The 27,839-nt window shown below is 39.3% G+C and overlaps 1 protein-coding gene across 10 annotated transcripts in view; it reads left to right on the top strand.

Annotated features, from left to right (window-relative positions):
- Window positions 1–27,074, top strand: part of LOC127005915 (YTH domain-containing protein 1-like) — a 53,102-nt gene extending 26,028 nt beyond the window's left edge. For 3 of the 10 annotated variants that reach the window (XM_050875303.1, XM_050875302.1, XM_050875307.1), the window contains exons 10-14: window positions 18,612–18,715; window positions 21,292–21,410; window positions 22,508–22,591; window positions 22,933–23,034; window positions 23,571–27,074. In XM_050875303.1, coding sequence (XP_050731260.1) covers window positions 18,612–18,715; window positions 21,292–21,410; window positions 22,508–22,591; window positions 22,933–23,034; window positions 23,571–23,681 — 520 coding nt within the window. In that variant the 3' untranslated portion in view covers window positions 23,682–27,074. Of the gene's footprint in view, window positions 1–18,611; window positions 18,716–21,291; window positions 21,411–22,507; window positions 22,592–22,932; window positions 23,035–23,570 lie in introns of those variants that run through there. The other 7 variants (XM_050875308.1, XM_050875305.1, XM_050875304.1 and 4 more) reach the window with 7 other exon arrangements.
- The last annotated feature ends 765 nt before the right edge of the window (window positions 27,075–27,839 follow it).

Genomic DNA, 27,839 nt, shown 5'->3' with positions numbered 1-27,839 from the left:
GGAAGCGTATATGAATTTTCTGAGTCAAGACCTATAGTGTTTGTTTTGGTTTTGTTAGGTTAAGTTTAGGATATCTTCAGACACATGATAGCCAGTACCATATGGTATAAATCAACAAAGAATGACCTCACTTTGTTGTGTAGAAAGTCTCATCAGTAAGGAAGCATATTTGAATTTTCTGAGTCTAGACCTATATGCAGTGTTCCCCCCCCCCCTTTTTTCTCTCTCTCTCTCTCTCTCTCTCTCTCTCTCTCTCTCTCTCTCTCTCTCTCTCTCTCTCTCTCTCTCTCTCTCCCGGCGGCCCCAATCATGCACCTCTAGACATGACCGCGACCCCACTAGTTTAGTTGCATATGTGTTATAATAACACAATAGCACAATGTTTGATATTTTGAGGTCTTGGCGACCCCAGGAAAAGCGCTTGGCGACCCCACTTGGGATTGCAACCCCAGGGTTGGGAAAGGGGGACCTATAGTGTTTGTTTTGGTTTTATTAGGTTAAGTTTAGACTTTAATAAAGAGGATGTTGATAGGGTTTTGGTTGTAAAAGAGCCAGGTAGGACACGTAGCAACGGTTTTAAGCTAGATAATTCAGATTCAGCAAAGACATAGGCAAGAATTGGTTTACCGATAGTGTGGTGGATGAGTTGAACAGCCTTGGCAGTCATGTCGTGTGTGCCAATACCATAGATACATTCAAGAAGAGGTTGGATAAATTCATGGATAGTGAGGTTCGGTGGGGTTAGGCTTACAGGAGCTGCCTTGTATAGGCCAACCGGTCTCTTGCAGATTCCTTACATTCCTATGTTCCTATATGAGATTTTTAATTTTAACAGTATTTCAGGTCAAAGATATAAAAGCATTCAAAAGATTGGCATGTAATTCACAAAAATTAATATTAACTAATTAAGTCATTTAGACTTAAGTGTGTGTTTATGTAAGGAGTGCAGGGGAGGAGAGGGGAAGGCAGGAGAGGCATGGTAGCGACCATTACTAGAGAGAGGAGGGTGGTGTTTTCTCATTCAAAGTTAATGAGAGAGAGAGAGAGAGAGAGAGAGAGAGAGAGAGAGAGAGAGAGAGAGAGAGAATGAAATAGAAGGAGATAACGAAAGAGGAGAACTAGAGGAAAGAAGAAAGAGTAGGAGAAAGTGAAAGGTAGCAGAAAGAGAGGGAAGTAGAAAAAGAAGTGAAAGAAATGGAAGAGAAAGAACAAAAGGAGAAAGAAGAGATAGAGAAATTATGAGAAAAATGACAGACATTATATGAGGAGAGGGGGAGTGTGATGCAATAGCCTGAGGTTATGTTATAGACAAAATAAATCTCCTCAATAATATAGTTTAATACTTTTTTCCTATGAATGAAGTCAGTGTATGTTGCAAAAATGTAATTGTCAACTAATGTATGATTTAATTTCTCAATCATTTGATAAATTGTCAAATGTGTACACCTTGAGTATCATCTGATCATGGCATGCTACCTATGTTACACTGCACCTTTTAGGATTTGCTAAATATTTTTTTTGCCGTAGATAAAGTGCATGTTTTATGTATTATAAAGTAATCTTGTATTTCAATTGTTCCTTAAGCTGCTTGCATGCACCTTATCATCTGATCTTGGCTTGCAATGCATTTTGGAAAGATTTGTGTGTAAGGTAAAACATTAAAATTTAGCTCTCTAAGTCTATTTATTAAGTATAGAGCCAAAAAACAAACCAAAGTGAAATTCATATGATAAAAGTTAGCATAATATCAGTTAGTGGTTAACTTAGGCTAATTTTCTTAGGGGTTTAGAAGTTTAGCATTAATGAAGGTAACTTTTTAGTAAACGAATTAGTAGTTTGCAAAGCTAATCTTTCAGTTAGCTGTGCCCACCCTACACCATCTAGGACTGGGAAGGGGTCAATAATTTCAGTATTGCATACATGACAGTCAATTCAACAGTATCAGCGGTCTGTTCAACATGACTGTTTGGGTGTCTGTCAGCTAGTAGCATGTTGTTAATGCCTTCTTAATTCACTAACAATGTCTAACACAGGAAAAAATCTAGTAACGGTTGAAGGATGCATGTAGTGCTGACAATAACTGACGCAAGTGAGCCCATGGCTGAGTGTGGGAAGGCAAGAGAAGGGAGAAAGGAGGTTAGAGAGATGGTAAATGGGACAAGGGAAAGTTAGGGACGGATTGATTGATTTGGGCTATCGATCATGGCGCCACAATTACCACAGTCTTATGGCACTTGAGAGTTAGGGAAGGAAAGAGGGGGTTGTAGCATGGGAAAGTGATACAGTACATGATACGATGATGAAATTTGAAGTTTGTCATGATCTTTTGTCTTTGAAACAATAAACTGTCATTATAGTACTGCATACTTCACCACTATGACCACTAAGGTTTATGTTAGAAAGTTCATGGTTGAAGTTATGAATGAAATTATATTTAACATGGCAATGTTTAATTGTAATGAAATAAACACCAAATGCCCTCAAAGGTTAACAAGTGTTGAGGCATAGGTGTCAGACGGTTAGATTATTTTGTACAACGTGAGACAAAACTTGTGAGCAATGCCTTTTATGCACAGTAAAGGTGGCATCTTTCTTTGAATGAGGTTGAGTAGTTTCTTGAGGTATTTTGTGCTAAACCTGGAAGAGTCTTGGTATGTGGGGATTTTAGTTATTTGGTTATCAACCTGCCCTTATGTTAAACCATTCTCCTCAGAGTTCCTTAAGTTGAGTGATTTGAATAGTTATGTAAATCATGTGTTCTGTCCAACTTGTAACTCAGGACATCCCCTTAACTTACGGGGAATGATTGCTTCAGGAGACATTTTCATTATTAAAAAGCTAGCTCTGACTAAATGCAACACACAATAGTGGAGAGAAAATTATGACTTGAGTGCTTGGAGTTGAAAATTGGTCAGTTAGAATTGGAATTAGACCAGAGAAATAGGTTTCGTCCCAAGTTTTAAGCCTTCTTTGGAACTGCACTTCTTGGCCCACAAAATTGAGTGAGTCCTCATTGGGAAATCTTCTCCCTCTCCATCCCTATATTTTTCTCCTCATTTCTCTCTTCTTTTCCTTTCCCATCCCTCCCAGTTTTTCCTCTTAATCCCTTTTACTCTCACTCACACCTTGTCTCTCCCTTTTTCCTCACCTTTACCTGACCCTTCCTCCCTCCCTCTCTCTTCTTTTCCCATCCCATTTCCTCCATTCATTTCCCGTTTCCTCCTTTCTCACACCCCCTTATTTATAGCCTTATCTCTCACTCTATCATTCTTTTTCTCCCTTTCTCCTTCCCTATTAGATCACACACACACACACACACACACACAGAAAGGGGAAATGAGAAGGGTGGGGAGGGAGGGGCAGAAGGAAAAAAGGTGCGTGTTATATGCCGAAAAATACAGTATATATATATATGTATATATATATATATATATTATATATATATATATATATATATATATATATATATATATATATATATATATATATATATATATATATATATACAGAAGCCCCCCGCCGTTCGTGGCCTCACCGTTCACGGATTCGCTTATACGCGGGTAGGGTATTTGCTACACTCCCCGCCGAACATGGATGAAAACTTGCACATTTGGTGTTTACCTTCGAAGCTGGAAGAGAGAAGTCAGCTGAAAGAAAAGATTATATAGTCAATCGGTGTAAAAAAAAAAAAAATAAACATAGGGCAAGTTGGGGTAAAAAGTAACATGGCCTGCCAACCTCTTATTTATTAATTAATTTTTCTAGCTTTTGGTGTGGTAATATGCCTGCTGCCCTGCCAGCCACACCCACCCAATTTTCTTGGGGACTGCCAAGGTGGTGCTTCTGAGACACAAGCTCATCAAGCTAGGGCCAGGGTTAACCTCAGGTGAGCTCCTAAGCCTCTTGGGGGATCATCGACTACTTAACCTGTCACCTGAACTCAGGAGGTTGAGAGTGGACATAGTGGGGCTCTCTGAAATGAGGAGGCCTGGCAGTGGAGAGATCAGTAGTAGGGACTATTCCTACTATAGTCGGTTCACCCAAGTCTGAAATTGGCATTATCATGCACTGGCAACCTGCTGTCACATGGCGTGTCCAGTTTCGTGGATACTGTATGCTAGCCTGCGCATAGTAAACAGTCATCAGTGTCAATAATATGCAGGCAGCAATAACAAATACCATCAGTTATAGTTGATTTTGAGTTAGAAAATATTAGTAATGTTGCAAATAGCTGTTTTATTTATATAAAGCCTGCTAATGTTCTCAGTGGTGGACAGCTTCAAGACTGTTTAATAATCATAATCAGCGATCTTGTAAATGAACAAAACTGCTATTTGCGACATTACTAATATTTTTTTAACTCATAATTGACAGTATTTGTTAATGGTGCCTGTATATTATTGACACTGACGACTGTTTACTGTGCGTAGGCTAGCATACAGTATCCACGAAATCGGACACGCCGTGTGACAGCAGGTTGCCAGCGCACGATAGGGCTCACTTCAGACTTGGGTGAACCGACTATACCCGTCAGTATTCATCTCGGGAGTGTTGCTATAGTGTTGGTGGGGTTACTCTGGTCAATGAGTGTATGATGCTGGTGCAGTGCACCTTGGGCTTCATATCTCTTATTGCAGTGTATGCCCCTACCGAAATGTGTGAACTTGAAGAGAAAGAGAAGCTCTGTGCCAAGCTCAACCCTATAGTCGCTGCTCCCCACGTGACACACTCACTGTCTTGGGCAACTTCAGTACATCTACTGGTACAGACTGCGTTGGCTGTGTATTTTGTGTTGGTCCCCATGGCTGTAGCACAAAAAACATGAACAGTTCTTTCCTTCTGAACTCAACAAAGTCCAGAATGCTGAGGATTGCTGTTTTCTGTTTTCAGGGATGCAAGCCTCACCACTGGATTTGATATTGAAATAATGGCTGTGGGGCAAAGGAGACCAATCACATCCTTGTTAGTACTCAATGGAGGATCCTCCAGAACTGTAGGGTCTTCTGGAGTGTTGAGTTCATTGTGACAGACCACAAACTTGTTGCAATGAGGAGGATACGCATCAGGTCCAAGAAAATCTCGAAATGCAACCCTCTGGGTTTCAATCTTGAGAAACTGAAGGATCAGACATGTGCTCAGGAATATTCAGTGACAGTCTCAAGTTGGCTTGAAGTGCTTGGTACTCTGGAGGACCCTAGAGAGTTGTGGGATACCTTTAAACATGAAACTCAAAGATGCCAAGAAGTGCATTGGAGAGTGTACAAAGTCTAGGAGTGGAGATGCCTTGAGGGACACACTGAAGAATATAGAGGAGAGTCATGTTGCCAGGCTCACTGAGGATGCAGACTGATGTGGGATTCTGTCACGAAAAACTAGAACCTTACTAAGGAGGGATAAGAAAAGGTATATCAGGTCTCACTGAGGATGTTGAGGGTTCTTGTAATGAGCACCACCGAGTGCCGGGGACTGAACCCAGGCCACCTGAATAAAGTCAGGGCAGCATTACAGGACTTTTTCACTGCATTAATGCAGTTCTAATGTCTAAATGCAAATGACCTTAGACCTGCCTTCCGAGCTCTGAAGAAGCTTTGCTCCAAATCTGCATCTCAGACAAGCACTATCCAAAGGGCAGATAGTATCTGATGTGGATGGATACCAGGTTCGTTGGGTCGAGTACTTTGGGCAGCTGTACACAGCAGAACCCCCAAGCTCCCTCTGGCTGAGTTGCAGATGGTGGCTGCTGATCCATCAATAGATGAAATTCCACCCTCTCTTGCAGAGGTGAGAGGCTGTGAGGAAGTTTAAGGGTGGAAAGGCAGCTGGGATATGTAATATCAGCATGGAGATGCTGAAAGCCATGTTCCATGGGTTGCATGCTATGCTGTCTGCCATGTGGCAGTCCAGTTCCATTCCTCCTGACTGGAAAAGGGGGTTGGTTGTCCCTATATAGAAAGGGAAAGGGGACCGACAGGATTTCAACAATTACCAAGGTATTACACTACTTGCTGTGCCAGGCAAAGTATTCACACATCTGCTGCTGAAGCAAATTTGATCTCATCCACTAAAGTTTTGACTGGATCCTAGTACTTTGCATCCTTGTAGAAGGCCGATGTGAGTTTTGACAGGGACTGCTCACAGCCAATGTCATTCTCAAGAATCTCAATCTCAGTGCATTGTGAGGCATTCTGGGACATTCTGTGGATCTGTGGGATTCCTGCAAGGATTATTGACCTGCTGACTGGCCTTTACTTTGGGACTGAGAATGCTGTGTAGTGTGGATGAGGTGTTTTTGGGTTCTTCCATGATAATTAAGGAGTGAGACAGGGGTGTGTCCTTGCTCCTAGCTTTTCAACACTTGCATGGACTGGGTATTAGGCAAAGTTGTTAATCAGAGTTGCTGCAGAGCATCTGTTGGGAACATCAAGGTCACTGCCCTTGTTTTTGCTGATGATGCAGAATTGCTGGAGGTTCTGGTCCTGGCTCTCAGAGTCCTGCATGAAGAGGCAAACGGTGGAATTCTCAAACTATCTTTTCCCCCTTCACGCGAGAAAACAAGGCTTCGTGGACCAAACGGTATTCTCAGTGACGAGGAGTGTCTTTGATGCAGCGCGCGAAGCGGCGAGTGGGAAAAAAATGAATTAATTTCCTCTCTTGACGAAGAGGAGGTGAAGGCCCGCTCTTCGCTAATATCTTCGCACATTTAATGCTTTATTACAACATTTTTCCATGTTGCTGTATTATTAATTGGGTATAAGAACAATTTAAATTTTCTAGGCCTTATGTAAAAAGTCATACAATGCGAGAAACAATATTTTTCTGTTTATTCAAGACTTCACAGTTCCTATGATAATTTAAGCCAACACTGGAACACACCTCTCAACCAGCACGCCCCGCCCTTCAGACTCAACTATTCACAAGTTATCTGTTTTTAGCGTTTGTAGGGCGGGCACTTCGAACCATAAGCATGAATTAAGATTGCTGGGATGAATTTTAAAGTGACGGACTAACAGGCTTTGGCCACCGGGTGCTTGTTTCACGAGTCTGTATGAATATGTGGTGCTATGTGGTACTCCGTTCTGGGTTTCCCAAAGCCAATCTCCAAACTCGTGATGTCACCTGTGGGTGGAGCTTAGAAAAGCTCAGCAATATAGATGATACCATTTTCCACCCACTGATAGGAGCTCTAAGGCTAGTTAAAATATATTTACAAGGGAGAAATAACGAAGGGAGAAAGAGATGTCTCATGGAACAGGAGGAAAATAAAAGCAGTTTATTCTAACGAGGTCTCCTAAGCTCCGCCCACAGGTAACGGCATGAGATGAAAGCAAAGCAAACATAGCCACGGGTACCAACCAATTAAATGCATCAATGTAAAATTTCTGCTATATATAATGTATGTCACTGTATCAAGCACTGTTTACATAAATATTAGTCACACTATATAATTCATTATAGAAATGTACCTAAATTGCATTAAAGTTTCGGTTTTCAATGTTTTTTTTTTTTTTTTTTTTTTTTTTTTTTTTTTTCAGCTCAAGGGCACAAAAAAAAGAAAACAATAATTAAAAAAAAGCCCGCTAATCGCTGCTCCCATAAAAGAATCAGAAGAGGTGGCCAAAAGCAAGGTCAAATTCGGGAGGAGAGGTGTCCTGATACCCTCCTCTTGAAAGAGTTCAAGTCATAGGCAGAAGGAAACACAGATGAAGGAAGATTGTTCCAGAGTTTACCAGCGTGAGGGATGAAAGAGTGAAGATGCTGGTTAACTCTTGCATAAGGGGTTTGGACAGTATAGGGATGAGCATGAGTAGAAAGTCGTGTGCAGCGGGGCCGCGGGAGGGGGGAGGCATGCAGTTAGCAAGTTCAGAAGAGCAGTCAGCGTGGAAATATCGATAGAAGATAGAAAGAGAGGCAGTAGTACCAACACTACACGGAAAGATTGTTTCGAAGGGGAAAAGATTTAGGGACTGGGCATACCCTTCAACGGAAACACACTCTCTAAGTGACGCTTCGACGAAGAGGGAAGAGCTTCACTGAAAATATGGCGGAAAGCTTTTGGAACTGAATGTCTCCTGGGCCAAAACCAAGATGCATTCATTTGTAGGCTTGCTGGATGACACAGTTCATGCACAGTGCATGCCTGTACATACAGTAAAACCCCACACCTGCAGGAAATCAGAGGTGCTGGATAAGTGGAAATTCCAGATACTTGGGGTATACTCTGAAAGTTTCACATGTAATTTCATTCAACCAAACATGTTTACACAGGTAACATACACTCAGAAATGCCCTGCCCTCAGGAAATGTCTAGTTTACGTATCCCATGCCAATCTAATCATCCATAAGAGAACACACACTTTTTTCAATGTTCAGTTTGTCTTGTATTTCACATGCCTTTTCAATCAGGAGTGGATCAGAAAGAGCAACACCATCAGACCTTTGCAGACATAACACTCGTGCAGTGCCTGATCCAACACCTCCTTTTTGCCTCCTGCAGTATGTGGTGCCTTTCCATGGCCTTGCTGGACTCACTTTTCAAAAAATATTCTCCAAGTTGCTTAGACTGAGCTCTGATGTCAAAGAGTGCCAGAGCCAACATTATACTCCTACATCAAAGCAGTACAGGTCTCTCCTTTCTCCAGCCTTTCAACCATTTTCATTTTTTGCTTACTAGGAAGTCACTCGACGGATTGGCCTGTCCCACAGTGTTACGGGCTCACTCAACATGAGTATAATATACTCATGTTGAGTTGGTGTTGTCAATATTTATGCATGTGGACAAAGATTTGAATTTTTAAGTTGCTTGTGCTCCCTATCTTACTGTATAACTTTGAGACATGGACACGAAGAGTGACTTGGAAAGGCGTGTTGATACCTTTCGTACCAAGTGCCTTTGCAGGATTATGGGGTATCGATGGAATGACCTTGTGTTGAACCAAATTCTGCATGATGAAACTAAATCAAAGCTTGTTACCAGTGTAGTCCATGAACAACAACTCTGGCTATATGGGTACATGGCACGCTTCCCAGACATCAATCCTGCTCACTGTGTTATTTCTGTATAAGACAACCCTGAGTGGAGGCCAAGGGGATGCCCATAAAATTCATGGCTGCAGCAAGTTGATCACTGTTGCCAGTAGGGAGTTGGAATGGATAAGGTAGCTACGTGGGAACTTCTTCAGGGGAACCATTGGGAGTGGAGGCAGCGAGTGAGTGAAGCAACACGCTCCCGGGCAGATGCTCCCTGTTAGTTTGGTAGTGTTCTTCCAAACAAAACTTTAATCGATGTTTTAGATCTAATAGATTTTTTGTTTTGTAGTTTTTAAGTTGAAAAAGTTGCAATTAAAAAAATGCACTCAAAGTTTACACGTGATTTACAAGCAATATTATGTGCAACATAAGCCAATTTTACTAACTTAGGGATGATTTCTGGGTAAATTTTGCCTTGGTGGATGTTCTTTAATAGTTTTGGTGCACTGTTAGCTTGATGACGGAAAATGCTGAGACGGGTCGAACTTATCCCCTTAACTCCTCTATATTGCTTCCCCTTTTGGTTGTACTAAAGTCTGTTCACTTAAGTCTGACCCAAGCTGACAACATAAACCTAAACGTGTTCGTAAGCACAGTGCAGATTAGCAGAAAGTGCTGCGCGAGATAAACACAAACAGAGGTTAAAGAAAACTTGGAAGCCATAGCAGTACCCAATCAGCACTCAGCTTGCAAACACGCTTAGGTTTATGTTGTCAGCTTGGGTCGGACTTAAGTGAACAGACTATAGTGGTTTAGATGTTGAAGTGGAAGCTGTTAATTCTGTCATATCATGCCTTGATTAGATTTGGCTTTGAACTCTTTGTCTTAGGAAAATATAATTTTTTTGCTAAACCAGAAGAGCTAAGTCAGTTCAGTCAAAGATAAAAATAAGATGAATTACCAAGGAAAAGTTGATTCATGTGTCAGTGATCAAAGTAAGTTCGCTTTAGTTGTGAACAGTTTGTTGGGCAGAAAGAATATGAATGCAAATCCATCTGATGCATAGTTGGCTTCCAACTTCATTGCATTTTTTTGCAAGGAGTTTAACTCATAAGACATGAGTTAAGTGCAGCTTCCTCCTATGAAGAATTTTCAGTGGCTCTGCAGCTACAACAGTCAGAACAATGTCCTCATCATTCCATTCACTAGACTTGGACATTGCCTCGACATTCCTGGTCTTGACTACACGCTGCCAGCATTACATGATATCATGGAAATAAATTTAGGAAGGCAAGGTGCCTGAGAGATATGAGAAATACAGATAGGCCTCGAGTTACGACGTATGCTACTTAAGACCTCTCACATTTACGACAAGGCCAATGCTAGTACAGGTAACTCTCGATTTACGCGAGTATTGCGTTCTTGGAGAGGTCGCGTAAATCAAAAACAATGTAAATCAAACAAGAGGTAGGTTTCTGTCGAAAAATAAATATCGTATTTTTCAGCGTATAGCTCACACCTTTTTCTCATAAAAAATGCCTGAAAGTTTACCCTCGCCTTATTTGTACGAATGTACAAATTTTTAATGATTTTTTTCTTCTTCGGGGTGTTTTTAAGGGTCTGTTTTTTGTCTTATCCAATAACAACGGCAAACTTTCCTTTATCATTGTATATAATCCTTCATAGTCCGTAGCTGTCTTATAATATGTTACCATAGAATACAGGGCGATCTAATAACTATTATACAAAATTGAAATCGATGTAGGATTGCCCATGCCTTGCTGTTATCCCGTTTTTCCGTCGGGCGCCATTTGTATTATCTTGATCTTGATGTCACAGGTGGCTTGATTGTATGACTAAAAAAAAGGAGCAGTACAAGCTACATAAAAAATCGTATATCCAAGTGTTCATTATTAATTATTAATAATAGTGAGAATAATGGGGTAAATATGATATCAGAAACTGTACATCATGAATCTTGTACGAGGAGATATTTCGCGCAATACCAGCCAGGCCGCCATTTGCATTGTTTACAAACCACACAACCACACCCATACAACCAACAGCTGCATTCCGCGTGTCACCAGAAACGTGTGAATTGTGTCTTGCCTAGTTCTCTGTCATAACCTTCGAGTGATGGTGGGAATAATATGCTTATTCACTTCATTCAGCGGAGAGAGAGAGAGAGAGAGAGAGAGAGAGAGAGAGAGAGAGAGAGAATATCCATATCACCGAGATATCCACTCAGGCACTCAGTCTCAGCCTCACTCGTGTGAGGAAGAAATGAGGGACACCATGAGTGGCTAGCTAGTATTGGTACCGGTACCGAGCAGTCTGGTACCGGTACTGTACCCTATAGCTAGTACCGTTAGTACCGGTAACTGCCCACCCCTATTGTTGAGTAGCGTGGCAGCGTGGGTACTGTATTGTTGTTCAAGTGGCGCGCGGGAAGAACTGAGCTCTGCTGTGTGGCCGCGGCGCTATGTGAGTCCAGTTGCGTGAGACATCTGGTGGCCACTCCATAAAATATCGCGTATAAGTGGAAAAAACGTGTAAACCAAACTCGCGTAAATCGAGAGTTACCTGTACCAAGTAATACTAGGCGAAATAAGAGCTGACATTTTAAATATCCCACCGTGGATAGAAGAGCTGTTTGTTTACAGTGTTCCTGCACCTCCTACTCCCCCCTCCTTTACCTCACCATTGTTCTCATGTGACTGCCTCACCCAGCCCACCCGCTCTTCCCATTCAGTTACCTGTGGTGGTCACGTTGTAAGCACTGCTCACTTTGCAGTCAGTGACAATATTTTCAAATTATCCAGAACCTTAACCTGAGACCCGTTTTAGGGTTTTCACGAGTCGTGGCTGTGGTACGGTGGACCCTTAAAAGGGCTCGCCATAAAACACCTAATTTGAGCTAATTGTAGGCGGTGGTGGCATAGTGCAACCCACCATGAATGCCCGAGGTCATTGTGGTGGGTGAGTGATCTTGAGGTGGGCTATTTTGTCATAAGTGGTGCTGTAAGGTCATGGCATACTCAATTAGCTATCCATATAGTAATCACTTGTCAAATTCTCTATAATAGACAACAAACAACTATCGGCAAGATGCCACGTGTCACAAGACTGTTTATTTTGTAACAAACACCACCCAAAAAGAATAGAGTTTGAGTAAAAGTAAATATTTTTAACGGCTTTATGATTACGAAAGGAGTACTCTGATGTACGTTCCATGCTCTTTTCTTAGTCTCAAAATGCAGTGTAATTTTGTCGTTTCTCGGCCAATTCTCGGATTTCCCATAGCCGAAGCCCACAGGTTAAGAGCTTGAAGTTGATGAAGTGGTCGTTACTGGAAAGTCAGTTTTTTGGTATGTAATAGCGTATGGTACTGTATTTGTCGGCATCCATTGTTATTATTTTGGTCTTGGTGCTGGTACATAGATGGTTTTGTGTGTAAGTTTGTGCGGTAATAAAAAAAGGTTGTAGTAAAACAAGTAATCCATATAGTATATTGCAATGATAGTATGAGGTTTAATCACACACTTCCTCTACCAAGTCTTGGTTTTGGTTGCCAGCACTGCCAGTGGTTAACAAGCCTCCATTGCTTGTCCAGGGCATGGTTGAATAAATTATACAGTAATACACAAATAAAAAATAACTACTGCATAGTTCTGTAGTTGGTGCCCAGTTGCCTAGCAAGTGAGGGATATAGTCACCCATTGGTTTTTGGTCCCATCTGATAGGTCTGTAATGATACATGCTGTACATTTTGTTTTATTTTTTTTATGTAAATTTCAGCTTGCTACCAATTCGACTTACAACCTGCTTGTTGAAATCAAACCCTGTTGCAACTCAAGGACTATCTGCATAGCTTTCCTCATAGATGCTAACACCTCTAATGGTCGCAAAAAGGAGATGGTTCAAGCCAAAACTATTCATGAATTCATAGCTAAACTTGGGGAGGGGGGTTCCAGCTTCTTTCCTGTGACCACAGGAGTGAGGCAGGGCTGTGTCCTTGCCTCATCAATTTTCAACACTTGTATGAACTGAGTACTAGGCAAGGTTGTGAATCACTCATTGTGGAGCATCTATTGACAATACCAGGGTCACTGATCTTGTTTCTGCTGATGATGCAGTGATCCATGCACTCACCGCCAAGAGAGAACGCCAAAATAATCAATCAATCCATGCAGTCACTGGAGGTTCTGGTGATGAATCTCAAGGCACTGCCTTGGGACTCCAGGTCTTATGAACCAAGACCAAGATACAGATGCAAAATGTAACCATTGGCATTTTCTGCCAATAATCAGCAGACTTAATATTGGGTGGGCATGCCTACCACTCATGGGTCAGTCAGCTCTGAGCTCACTTGTTTGCACTATAAAAAGGTTTGCGCCAGCTGTCCTTCCACCCCCCACAGGACCTGAGACTTCCTTCCAGTAGACAAAGCGGTTAACCCAAGAGTTAATAAAACATTATAAAGGTGTGGACACAACACTAGCAACGGCACTGCTCATTGGTGAAACTCGTCAGCTTGAGTGGTAGTGTGAACGGGGCTGAAGAGTTAAACTGCATGCAGGTGTGTGACATTGCCCCTGCTGCCATGCTCAGCTCTGTTAATCCTGAGAACTCTACTGGATGTAATGATCATTAACTGTAAATTGAGAGGAATGAATTGCTGAGAGAGGCTGCCTTGTGTTTGGCTGCGCAGAAGGGAGTGGTGGCAGTGGTGTGGGCTCTCAGTAAGTCGAGACGCTCCCAACTCCTAACTTCTTTATTCAATGGGGAGCATATTCAAGCATTTAATGGTGAGGTTTTTTGCCTTTCCCTAAAACTTTAAATTAGTAAATAATGTACAGTACATGTAAGTTTTAGTTGTTGTTTTTTGCGCAGTCAGAGGACTGCAAAACTGAATGGGACAAAAGAACAAACTAAGGAAGACCAGGTGCATGAGTGATGATTCTGTACAGAAGCATAGATGCTTGAAACAGATTAAAGGAATTTCACTGGACAAATTTAGAAATGGATATACACACACAATAGAATGGATGAATGAATGTGTAAAAAATAAGTAAATTAGTCAATTAATAAATAAACAAAAGCATTTCCTATCATATTTTGGTGGTCTGGTGGTGGTCACATGCTGGCTTAAGTCTGCCCCACCAAATCAGAATTTTGCCATCCTACAACAAGAGAATGAGTCGTTGAGAGAAGAACCATTGGAAAGCTGTGGGAGTGATGAGGTGACAGCCAAACACCTCTCAGCTGAGCACCAGATAAGCCAATTATATTCAGTGTTTCATTGAACTAGGAAATTCTCAGGAGATTATGATTCTGTTTATGTTTGAGGCTCTGCCATTTTTCTCATTTCCATGTCACATCACGAACTAGCAACCTACTTGACCCACCTGCAGCTCAGGAAGTACACTCGTTGCTTAAACACAGGGTATCACAAGCAAAGTGAGTTCAAGTGTGACGACACCACTTGACCAAAATGCGCCACATACTACCTACCTCCTCTTCCTCCTTTAACAGGGACTCATTCTTTCTACTTCCTTTGTATGGCTAGACACACAAACACACACCTTGCCTACAGTATTCAGCAGTGGAGTCGCCCACTTCTGGCCGCAGTTGGAGTCAGTAAAAATATCTCCGACTCCTTTACATAATCAATTATTATATAATGTACTTTGCTACACACCTAGAACAGTGTTGCCAATTTATGAAAAATTTTCACAAATTTGTGGGAGAGGCAAGTTTTTGTGTGAGCTTTTGTGGGAAGATTTTTCAAAAAATCATTTAATATTGAATTTTTTGTGTGGAAATTTGGTTTATTAATCTGTAAATTAATGAAATGAATTACTAGATGGTGTCGTAGAAGACGTCTGATGTGTGGTGTGATGTTGCTGGGTATGGTGTGATGTGGTGTTGCTGGTTGTGATGTGTGGTGTGGTGTGACTGGGTATGGTGTGAAGTGTAGTGTGACTGGGTGTGATTTGTGGTGTAGTGTGGGTGTGTGTGGTGTGAGGTGTGATGTGGTTGGGTATGGTGTGAGGTTTGAGTGATTGGGTGTGTGTGGTGTGGTTGGGTATGGCATGAGGTTTGAGTGATTGGGTGTGATGTTTTGTGTGGTGTGGCCAGGGCCGGAGAGAGGGGGGGCAACTGGTATCTCAGCACCAGGGCCCGGCCTCATAGGGGGGCCAGCCACCCGGGCATGATGTGTGTAAATTAAGATACTTAGGGACCCAGAATTACTTGCAGCACCAGGGCACAATGGTAGCCCTATCTGGCGCTGGATGTGGCTAGGTGTGATGCATCGTGTGGTGTGGTTGGTAATATTTGGTTTTGTGTGAGGTATCATGGTAGGGGATGTGATGTGTGGTGTTGCTTGGTGTGATGTGGTGTAATGTGGCTGGGTGTGATGTGTGGTGGTGTGGTTGGATGTGATGTTTGATATGGTATGGCTGGGTGTGGTGTGAGGAATGATGTGTGGTGTGGTTGGGTGTAATGTCTGATGCTGTGTGAGATGTGTTGTGGCTGGGTGTGATGTATGGTGTAGTGTGACTGGGTGTGGTATGTGGTGAAGTGTGGCTGGGAATGATTTCCCTACCACAGTACTGCAGAAGAGGGGGAGGGGAAGGGGGTGGAGTCGGAATCGGAGTCACAGTCGCAACCTTAAAATTTCCCGGAGTTGAAGCTGGAGTCAGAATTTTTTTATATCCGCCATACCCTTTGTATTAAGTACAGTAACATGGTGTGCAGGTTTGTAGCCCAAGTGCAATAAGCTTAAACACAACCCTGGTGTGTGGTAGCTTATTCCGTAGATTTTTGTAAGCAAAGTTGAGGGCAGGGAGTGATTCAGGTTCTGCCTTGTCACTCATTGCAAAAGTTATGTACAGAACAGCGCACTTCAAGGAATGCATGATGTCCAGGGTGAATGCCATGATGAAAGGGGCTTTTGAGTCTTTGGTATCATCACTTTACCAACTGAAGACTAATATTTCTGACCTCATCTTTATGTATCAGTGGTATGCCACCTTGCTCATTTCAGGTCTCCAATAGATGGCACATTGCTGATTTATTTCCCAAAATATTTTCTGGGAATTTTTTTTATATTTATTTATTTATTTATTTATTTATTATTATTATTTTTTTTTTTTAGTAACGTGTCTATAATTCTGAGAGAAATGCTGACTCAAAGGGTTTTTCTGTACAAACATTAGTTGTTGCTAATACCACTGAATAATATCCTAAAAGTTTACTGTGTGTGTTGGTAGGATTTGGGGTGACTTGCAGGTGTGGGGAAATTGTAGGTTCTCAGATGAAAAGTTTTGTAGGTGCAGAGTGGGTGGTGGGTGTAAGTACTGTGGCTGCTGAGTAAAGTTTGGCATCCTCACAGACTTCTGATAGGCATCACTTGAAGCGATGGTATACGTTGTGCTGTGGTGGTAAGAAAATGTAAAGTTAACAAAATGTGAGTTATGCTCTCAGGATCAGGAGACTAATGGTTCAAACATGAGAACAGAAGAGATTAGAATGAGGCCTGATGAAGAGTGACAGGCTTCAAGGAGCATGGTCATAAACCACTAGATAGAATAATGAGCTGAAGGAAAAATAAAAAAGGAAAAAATGGATGATAACGTTTGTAATGAACACGCTTCTAACAATTTAAACAAATTGGAAAGAAATGGGAGAAAAGGAATTATTATGATGGCTTCCTAAATTTCAACATTCAACTAAGTAAGGACATTTTTGGTCCTTTGTCTGATATAGTGAACACAGTGCTGAAGAAATGGTTGGGAGACTGTAATGACTGGTACCATTGGTAACTAAATTTTACCAGACAGAGATTGGTTTATTCTAAGCTTTATAGTATTCTTAAGTACACTATTATGCTACAAAAAGTCACACTCTTAGTCGTTATCTTACATTCCACAGATATTATGTTGAGACAAATAGGTGTGCAGTGCTAGTCAGTTCTGTGGTGTATTATGCACACAAGGGGCCTCAAGCGGCAAAGAGGCAAACTGATAGCCAATAGTCTTTTGTACCACAGTTACCAAAACCTTTTATTTCTTTTTCACTGTTGTGTTACATTACACCAAGTACCAAAATTGCCATTCTCTGTTAGTTAATTGTTGAGACAAGATATTCAAATGAAACAATTATTTTGTAAGACAAATATGGTATTTGCTTGGAAAAAGGGTAGACCACAAGAGTTGGTTTACACATCTCAGTCTATGATTGGTACTAATTTTTGTCTGGAGAACATACTCTTTGAGATTTGCTTAAAAATCCAGGCAGAAGTGCTGCAGCTTATGTTGCGGGTGTTATCCTCTGGTGGCACACATAGAAACACCCTTTGGTTTTATTGGAATTTTCAGTGGGCTTGAACTTTTATTATTAAAATTATTTAACCCTTTGGCTGTGTCAGGGCATTTTAGGATTTTCCCTGAAAGTGCACAAATACCATGCAAATATTAAAATGCACCAATTGGCTTCATATTGCTTTTACCTCAGGAAAAGGCTTTATATGATATGACATTTATTTTCCTTTGGGAATTACTAAAATTGTGGAAAAAAAAGAGCCAAAATTATTATAGAATGGTTAAAAAAAAAGTATATTTTTGTTAAAATGTAAAGTAATTCATCCACTTCATTGTATAGGGGCTCAGACTAAAGAAAAAACATGTAGATTGGTCTTGGTACCATGTACTGACACATTACTCAATGTAAAAAACTTTTTTTATTAGCCAATTGAAGGTACTATTTTTTCCAAGTATTTGCTTACTGTAGAAAGTGAAAATATAACATTTATACAAAATGATGACTACCTACATGTGAAAAAAATACTGAAATTATATTTGCACACATTTTGTTAAAATGGCCCATCAATCACAGTAAATGCCAAGGCAAAAGGCCTGGGAACTTCATTCAAGGTCACGCCACTATATATTTGTTTTTTTATATTATGTATGCTTATATTACTTCATGAAGCACTACATTACAATCAGAGATTGTTTATGAAACTGTTCCAATGATATAATTGATACAGAGAAATTGTAACAAAAGAATTTCATCACATCAGTCGGCACCAGTCAGCTGCAGCAGGCTTTGTTTACTGCTCTTGTTTCTAGATGAGCAGCGGATTGTTGTAGTTATTGATTTGGGGTTTTCTGTATGTGCCTCAGAAAGAAAATGGGTTGATAATTTCAGTGGTAGACACATTTATAATGTTGACTAAAGTTGACTTTTTCAACTTAAAAGTCACTCTGGGCGACTTTAGTCGAGTATCACAGCTAAAGGGTTAAATAAGGGTTAAGCGAACCTTGCCTCCTGTGGATAAAATGTTGGTATACAAGGACTTACTCAACACAGGTTGACCAAAGCTCACATAAAGGGAACCCATTGCTTAGTAATTAAATTTATTACTACTGCCATCCAGTAAACTAAATTGAAAAGATTTTCCCATGCTCATTTATTGAATACATAGTAAGTCTCACTGTGGGGTACATTGAAGATTTATAGACTAAGAGGAACCATCACGTAAGTATTTATCTTTAAAACAAAAATTGGTTCAACCGATTTCTCGGTTTAACCAACACAAGTTCTTAAGATAAATAACAGATATCTTTTCCTGGCAGCCGTGGAGCTGGACGGCGCAGACGGTTTGAGGGAGAGGACTACGGGCCGCGGATGAAGAGACTACGGGGACCACCGAGCTTCAGAGGCAGAGCAGAGAAACCAGGTAAGAAATTATACAAAAGCTGAAAATATCATGCGCTCATATTTATGATATTCATGTAGGCTTCAAATTGAAATGCTGTATATATTCAGGAAAAGAACATATGCAGTTTAAATACAAACATGTATATGAATAATTGCTACGGAGAAGAATATATATGAGTACAAAAATGCAGTGTCAGGTCACAGTAGTGTAAAATTTGCCTAGTGAAACAAGCACTATAATAGACCTGTGATTTTGCCAATGAATTTGAGGTTAACAAAAAGAAACTGAGAGATATATTCTGGAATGAGTTGAGTAAAGGATTAAGTATAAAGTTATTGTGAAGAGGTGCATGATCACTATCAGTAATAAGTATGTAAGTGTAAAAGCCCTAAATTGAATGAGAGAAGAGTATATTTGCTAGACATGGGCTGTAAGATGGATGTTTCTTGGAAGAAGCTTATTTCAGTTTAACATCCTGCTCTTAATTATTCATTCTTTAAGGAATCTCGGGGGCCAAACCAATTTCTTACCAGGTGGCGAGGTAAATTCTCTAATGTTTCCTTTTCTTCATTTTTATGTCGGTATGCTGCCATAACTCATTTGCTTTGTTGGTGCTTAGTGAATTCTCTCGCTTTGTTTTATGGCAAGAATCATGAAAGGCTGTTTAAATCACAATCTTTATAGATAACAGGTTTATATATATATATATATATATATATATATATATATATATATATATATATATATATATATATATATATATATATATATATATATATATATATATATATATATATATATATATATATACACACACACACACACACACACAGTAATCCCTCGCCATATCGCGGTTCACTTATCGCAGTCTTGCTTTATCGCGGATTTTTTAATTGTAAATATTTAATTTCGTATCGCGGATTTTTCCCTATATCGCGGGATTTTGCAGTATTGAGGCATTTTAATATATTTATTATTTTACTTTTTTTTGCAGTAAAAGAAGCATTTTCTAGGCTTAAAAAATGTAAACAATATAAAAAAATTAATAAAGTACTAATAAGAACATATTAAAAGAATATTAAATTGCAATAAAATAATGATCTTGATGTCACAGGAGCCTTACGATTGTATGACTAAGGAGCAGTACAAGCTACATAAGAAAATCATATTGGAAAAAATATCCATGTGTTCATTATTAATTATTAATATTAGTGAGAATAATGGGGTAAATATGATATCAGAAACTGTACGTTATGAGTCTTGCACGAGGAGTTATTTCGCGCAATACCAGCCCGGCCGTCATTTGCATTGTTTACAAACCACACAACCACACCCACACAACAAACAGCAGCATGCCACGTGTCACCAGAACCGCGTGAATTGTGTCTTGCTTAGTTATCTGTCATAACCTAGGAGTGACTGTGAGAATAATATGCTAATTATGATCTCAGAAGCTGTACATCATCATTATGTACGAGGAGATATTTCTCGCAACACCAGCCCGGCCGCCATTTGCATTGTTTGAAAACCACACAACCACACCCATACAACAAACAGCTGCATGCATTTTTTTTCTTCAAAATTGTTGTCTTAAAGTTTGGGGTGCGCGTTATACGCCGCAAAATACGGTACTCCAAGCTTATCTAGTTTCATGGAGCTTTTTGCGGTGCTGGAATAAACACGTGGAGTAACCGACATGTTGGTGACTGAGTTTCTGACTAGAATTTCGATGAGTTTCCCGTGAAATGTAGCTGACTTTGAATCTCGAGAAACGTTGGGTGACCTTGTTCACATGGGCTGAGGCGAGATTCACAGAGATATGCGTGCTTATGTAAATAATATATAATAATTAAATAAATATAGGGTTGCTACTTCGCAGATTTTCTCCTATCGCGGGGGGTTCTGGAACCTAACCCCCGCGATAAACAAGGGATTACTGTGTGTGTGTGTATATATATATATATATATATATATATATATATATATATATATATATATATATATATATATATATATATATATATATATATATATATATATATATATATATATATATCAAATTATTGGGCTTTTATAAAAATAGATATTCTTATTACCATAAGCATATTGTTATCAAGATTTTTTTATGGGTTATTGAGAACAGGAACCAATTTGTAGAATGGTGAGGAACTGAGAACCTAGGACCCAGATGAGAAAGACAGTCAAGTCTTGAATAAATCACAGCATTAGCTTCATGATTTTATTCAACTTCATGTTTTGCTGGTGCTACCTCCATTTTTCTGCTGTTGTAGCATACAGTACATTTCTGATATGTACAATGAGGGATAAAAGTTGTGTCGTGTTATGGAAGTGGTGAAAACCTAAGGCAAGAGGCTAAAAATGTGGTATATTCTGCAGCCCATCAAACAGAACACTGACTTGAGTTGCCATTTGTTAATTTCAGAGACTGAACCACAATCTTCCCCTATCACCTTAGGTTTTTACATTTCACGACACAACCCTTGCCCCTCACTGTACACAGTTATGCAATTATTTAGTACTTAAATCACTCAATAGACAATATCTTAACCCACAAATGACTACAAAACGTGAAGGACTAGCTATTCCAGTGCCGGCATATCCACGGGAGCGAATGAGAGAGCGCTCCCCTGTATACCGAAGTGTTCCTCGTCGAGAGGGTTCTTCATATAATGGAACAAGCAGCCATAAGCTGGTGAGTATTACCATTGACTTTTTTCTAGTAATGGAACCAGCTCACAACCAAAGGAGCAAAAGCACAAAAGCCTGCCGAGCATTACTCCTGTGAAAAGAGGATAGTTGGAGTGGCCAAAAGAGAGGGATCAATTTTGGGTGGAAAGGTGTCTTGATACTCCCCTCTTGAAAGAGTATCGGTCATAGGTAGGAAGAAATAGATGAAGGAAGGCTGTTCCAGAGTTTATTAGCAAAAGGATGAAAGAGTAAAGATGCTGGTTAAATCATGCCTAAGGAATTTGAGCAGAATAGGGATGAGCAAGAGTAGAAAGTTGTGTGGAGCGGCCTGGGGGAGAAGTCGAGGCATGCAGTTGGCAAGTTCAGAAAAGCAGTTTGCATGAAAATGTTGGTAGAGAGACAACATTGCAGTGGAAAGTAGCAGAAGGAAGGTAAAAAACTATCGGTAAGAGGAGGGGAGTTGATGAAACAAAGAGCATTTGACTCCACTCTGTCCTGAAGGACTGTGTGTGTGAATTCCCCACACACATGAGATGCAATTCTATATGAGGGTAGACAAGGCCCTTGTATATGGACAGCATCTGGTTGGGGGTGCAGCACCTGTTCCCCCATTTATATGTTTGAATAATTATCATAATTAATAATTTGTTAGTGTAGGGATCAAATGTAAGTTTACTCTATTGAAAAATAATAGTAATTTTAATACACAGCTGAATATTACATACATTAACCTTGATGTTAAGCACTGAACAATAGGAAGAGATAGATAGGTAAGTAACAAAGACATACCCTAATAGTCTCATTTATAATGACATGGCATCTAGCCAGCCATGCTTTCAACTCCACAATGACATAGTATTTTAAACTTTTCTATACTACATCCTCCAACTTAATTCCCTACATCCTTTTCTTTGTATCATAAGAAACAATCACAGAGGAGAGGCTCGTTATCCCTTCCTTTCTTGTAAACCTTTCCCAGAGAAAAATAGCAATCCCATGTTAATTGTTATTATCATATTAATGTGTATGTAAACTTCCCCTAAAGCAAGAAGATTTTGGTAGTGCCTTATATTCATAAGTACATGAACACTTTCCTTGCAGACCTACCAGGACTTCATGAGGGAGATGAGGGACTTCCACACACGTGCACCGAGTAACCTGCCACCAATGGCCTTTCCTCCACCAGTATGTGTTGCTCTTTTAACTCTTTCCATTTGAGCAAAACATGTTTTGAGCTCTGGACTAAAATGAACATCAGATGATCATTTGGCTAACATATTAGGTGATATACATGGATATACATTATTTTAATTTATTTATTTATTTATTTATCTATTTATTTATTTATTATTATTATTTTTTTTTTTTTTAAGAATTAATAGTCATTATCTTGTAACATGTCTTTTTCATTATTACAATGCTATCTCTTCACTCAAAAATACCTTTTCAGTGTCAACATTTTATATTATTTTCTTATGTGTTTATTTTTCTCATGTAGATTTTAATGGACTAATTTCCTTTGACAGCCACCATTTGATCCCATCGGGCCACCTCGGTACTATGATGGACCACCTCTGCCTGACTACCCGGCTGCTCGTTCTCGCTCAGAGAAACGACCATCAAGTGATGTAAGTTGAATTGCAAGCAGAATCTGATAGTCATATTTTTTTAATTATTAGCCCCTTCCCTGCGATGACATACCTGTCGATTTATTTTACTATGTCTGATTATGACTAAACTTAACATCAATATCTTAAATGACGAGTCAAAGTAGGGTAAAAATAATTGTTCAATCCATTTTTTTTTTTTTTTCTATTATTATTTTCCACATTTGTTTATGCATTTGCATCTAAATATTGTTTACTGGTACCTATTAATTGTTAGAGGCAAGATTTTACTGTAAACTTATTTTTCCAGATCATATCTAATCTTATAGAAATCAAAGATCTGTAGGGGGAATTATATATTTATTGAAATTTAGAACATTTAAGATTTTCAGACCAAATGAATTTAAATTAATTGAATATAGCTATCAATAAAATGCAGATTCAGTCTTTATTGCCATTATCATACTGACTGCATTAAGTATATGTACTAATAATTCATCATCCACAGATATAAGTTGGGTTCTGTCCTTTTATTCAGGTAAATAATACTTTTATAGATTCAAATTGTCCCTTTCCAGCCATATGACCGCAGTGTAGACGAGTTCCTGCAGAGAACGAGAGAAAGACGAGACAGAAGCCGGGAGCGAAGGTACCGAGAACGCAGATAATTTGAGTAATACACGTTTTCCACCCGAGCTAATAAAAATGCTTTAAACGAAGTGGAATATTTATAAGGAAGGAGATTATGCTTAAGTTACAATTCAGCAACAATTTTGAAGTATTTCAGGTGAGTTTCAAAGCATAGTGGTGTGGAGTATATGATGATTAATATAGAACTTGGATTTCAGTGCATTTTTATATGATCACTAAAGCCAGTGTATATTGTGAAAACCTCTTGGACTTTGGTTCCTCAATGTGCACAGTCACACAGACTGAATCTAGTCTGGCAAGTGCAATAATCAAAATAATGCATATATTTTTCTGATATAATTTGCATCAGTATATTAATGCTATTTCACCAGTAAAGGAAGAGAACAATCTACCTAGGAGAGGCAAAAGGGAGAATAGAAGTGTTACATTTTCCAGCGGTGAATCATTGTCAGAAGTGAAGTAAGGACTTGCTCCTCCTGTCTAATATCATAACATGTAAGCAGAAAACATTACACTACAGTATTTATTAGTTCAACAATATAGCCTGTGTTTATGATGTTTAATGTAATTGATCCATTCCAGAAATTTCATGTTTTGTTTGGTCATTCTTTTTTATGAAATAAAGAAACAAGGACTTTTGTGACAATTTCAGAGATGAAAAATATTTTGTCATTGAGAATATTGAATTAACTGTTATTGGAGTTTTTGAGAGTAAGGTGCCACTTTCAGCAGTGGTGTTACATAAGTCTAGTCTTCAGGCCAGACTAGTCCAGTATCTATAAAGACCAACACTTTTCGAATATCATGTAAAGAATATGTACATATGATTAAACACTTAGAAATGACCATTTAAATAACATGGAATGCTTCTGAAGTGTATTTTGGACAGCTACCTCACTTCATTTACCTCCAGCAAGTGAGTTGCAGCATAGAGTTCTTAGCTGGCTTTAGATAAGAGGTAATTTTAACCTGTATATTTTATACTCCCCCTTTTTACTGCAAAGACATGACCCTCTCCGGTTATCATTAAGAATAGATATTTGTTTATTTCTCATCATCAGTGTATTACAAGGCAATACTTTAATACAGCTGTAATATAAATGATTCTGCAACTACCTGTAAATAGATGTTTAGGGCTACTTAAGCCATCTAAGCACATATACCTTTTATTTTCATACATGTTCCCCTCAATTGTTACAACCCTATTTTTATAATGTAAAGTCAGCAGCATTGTAAAGATGTGTCATTATTTATCTCAACATACTTTAGGCACTACTTTAGTAGCACCTTTCTTGTGTAAATATTACTGTTTTGTAAAATGGAAATACAAACTCCAATTTCATGGAACCCATGGATAACTAGATGCTAGCTACATCAGGTGTAGATATCCATGAAAGGTAATGGATATCTTCTCTTAATAATTTGGAATTACTATCATTATTATTTTACTTATTTATTTACTCTATTAAAAATACATTCTGTATTCCATTGCATGTAACAACATGCAATAGAATTCACAAATGTGTATTGTGCTCCTAAAAATGGCATTGCTCCTACAGTACAAGAGGATGAGGTTAGATCTCCACTACACCTCCCCATAACTATTTGTACATATAGTTCTCATCAGAATGGTCACAATACTTTTTTGACTCCCCAACCTACCTCTGTAGAAAACTGTGTCCTGATGATGATGATTGCTACTGTTATTATATTTTATTATTACTATTGGCCATATCAAGGCAGGCTGAGTCAACCCAACCAATATTCTAAGCACCTGCGTGTTGGCTACCTCACCCACACGGAGGTGGGCGAGGTAGCTGGAGATGTCGCCAGCATGGTTCAGAGACTGGGAAGGTTATCATTATTACTATTATTATTGCTTCAAAATGAAATATGTATTTGTCCATACTGGTGACATTTATAAACAACTTTGTCAGAATTAACTGGAATCACAACAGTAACCCTGTGTCATTGCCTCAAGACTCCCTAGAATAAAATTCTACTTTTTTTTCCTCACTTGGGTTCCAAGAAATGTGTATGAGTTTGATTTCATTTTTCTCAAGGGTGTTGCAAAACTGTACAATATACTATGTGGAATAGATGCCAAGGTAGTTATTACTTACCAAATAAACTTGTCACTGATTTGTGAAAGTAGTATGAATTTAGTAAAAACTTTGTTTCCCCACGTCATAATCTGCAAAATTGTAAAGGTTACATGTAAAACTTAGAGGAGGTCATATTCTGGAAGATGTCCTGTAATCCTTATTTCTCACATCTATAATTTGAATTCTTTTATTTGCAATAAAGCTTGACTGTTAAGACAAAGACCAGCAGAGAAAAAGAGAATAATTTCACTGACTACTGTCATGTTTCTCAGCATCAATAGCTATCACATGAAGGTTTAAATCATGTCAAGGCTAGAATGCTATGGACAAGTGACCTGCTGAGTTACAAGAGACTGCTCCCTCTGACTAAGATACTTATGTGTCAGGGTTGAACTCAACTGTTAAAAATCAACTAACATGTCACATAGCCACCCATTTCTCACTACCCATGGCATTCATGGTAAATCCTTGCTTTAATAAACCAGTTCTTATGTGACATGATCTAGCTGACACATGGTTCTTCCCATACCAGCTGAGACAATGGACTCATCTAGCAACTTGAGTGAAATCTTAGGCAATAATATTTAATAAAGGTGTACTTCAGCTCTGCACTCAGCCCTGCCAAACATGAGATGGAGGTGAGTGTTCTAAATATTGTTTCGACAGAAAAAGAAGGGATTAGGATGTTCTGTTGCTAAAGGATGGTCATTATTTGAATTCTGTATTCTCAAATGTGCCTGCCTTTACAGATGTTCATAAACAGGCTCAGTTAACTGTTAGTAGGTGATTACAACTAAATATCACTTTCAAGAGATGGTGTCATATTATGTCATGAAGATCATGCATCAATGCATCATTTTATTAACCCAAATCATTAGTACAGACATGGACAAATCAGGTAACAAAATGGTCTTCAGTAGACAATCCCAGCCTGCCACTTACGAATCTGCTCTATCCACCAATGGTTACATCAAATTGCATGTAATGTATGATAAAAAATAAAAAAAGTTATGATCATACAAGTATTTTGTGAAAGTGACCCCCTGAGAGGCATGAACCTCCTTCAGAGGGGGCTTGAAGAAATGTTGATATGTGCTAAATAAGTTTATGGGAAGGATTGTGCTGTATATAAATTATCAAATGCAAACTGCTAAACCAACAAAATTACTCATCAATGAGATTCTTGAGTGCATGCAAGGCCACATCCATGGTAAACATGCTGTAGTGCTACATGAAGGTATGTTATAAATTGCATTATTTATATCTTCTGTTTACCAATGACTTGCATATAAATTTACAACTGACTTTGTTGTATTATTCATTCACATATATGTGTGGTTTAGTGTTTACTGAAATCAGTGTTGTCAGGGCCTGTGCAGGGCATAGATTTGAATCTCAAGTTGCTTGTGCTTCCTATCTTACTTTTGGCTGTAGGACATGGACACTGAAAAGTGATGAAGAAACAGATTGATGCCTTTGGTACCACACAGAATCACCTGCATGACTGTGTTAAACCAGTGATTACTCCATGAGGTCCATACTTGTTGACAATACAGCATACCATGGTTTTAGCCAGGCCCTGCACAGGCAGCAGGCTCACCCAACACAGATGCATCAAGGAAGTCTGCCACTTAGTCAAGGCCTTCGTAGAACTGGACCAGGGTTGAGGCTTATGCCACAACCCTGACCTCTACTTGACTTGTTTTGAGCGAGGGGAATGTTTTGCAGGGAGGGGTTGCAGGCCTCTCCCCAACTAACCCTGATCAAGGGCTGGACTGACTGTTAACCCGGTAGCAACAAGGGGCCAAATTTGTAGCTTTACCGTGTAGCAGCAACAGGCCAAATTTGTGCATGATATAGACCACCAAAAATAGATGATGCATAAACTGATCACAAATGCTTTCATTTTTCTCGCTTAGAGGGACCATTAAGAAACATGATCCCCGCTGCTACCGGGTTAACCATAGGTCCCTTGAGGAGATAAATCCCTCAGCCACCCATAATGAAAGAATCACTATTTAGCAGGAAGGAGACAGAGAGAGAAGCAGCTCGGGGAGGTTGAGGGCGCTG

The sequence above is a fragment of the Eriocheir sinensis genome, chromosome 31 (assembly GCF_024679095.1).
Source record: "Eriocheir sinensis breed Jianghai 21 chromosome 31, ASM2467909v1, whole genome shotgun sequence".
Classification (NCBI taxonomy): Eukaryota; Metazoa; Arthropoda; class Malacostraca; order Decapoda; family Varunidae; genus Eriocheir; species Eriocheir sinensis.
Note: the sequence above shows the minus strand (reverse complement) of the source record. Positions and strands in the feature narration are given on the sequence as shown.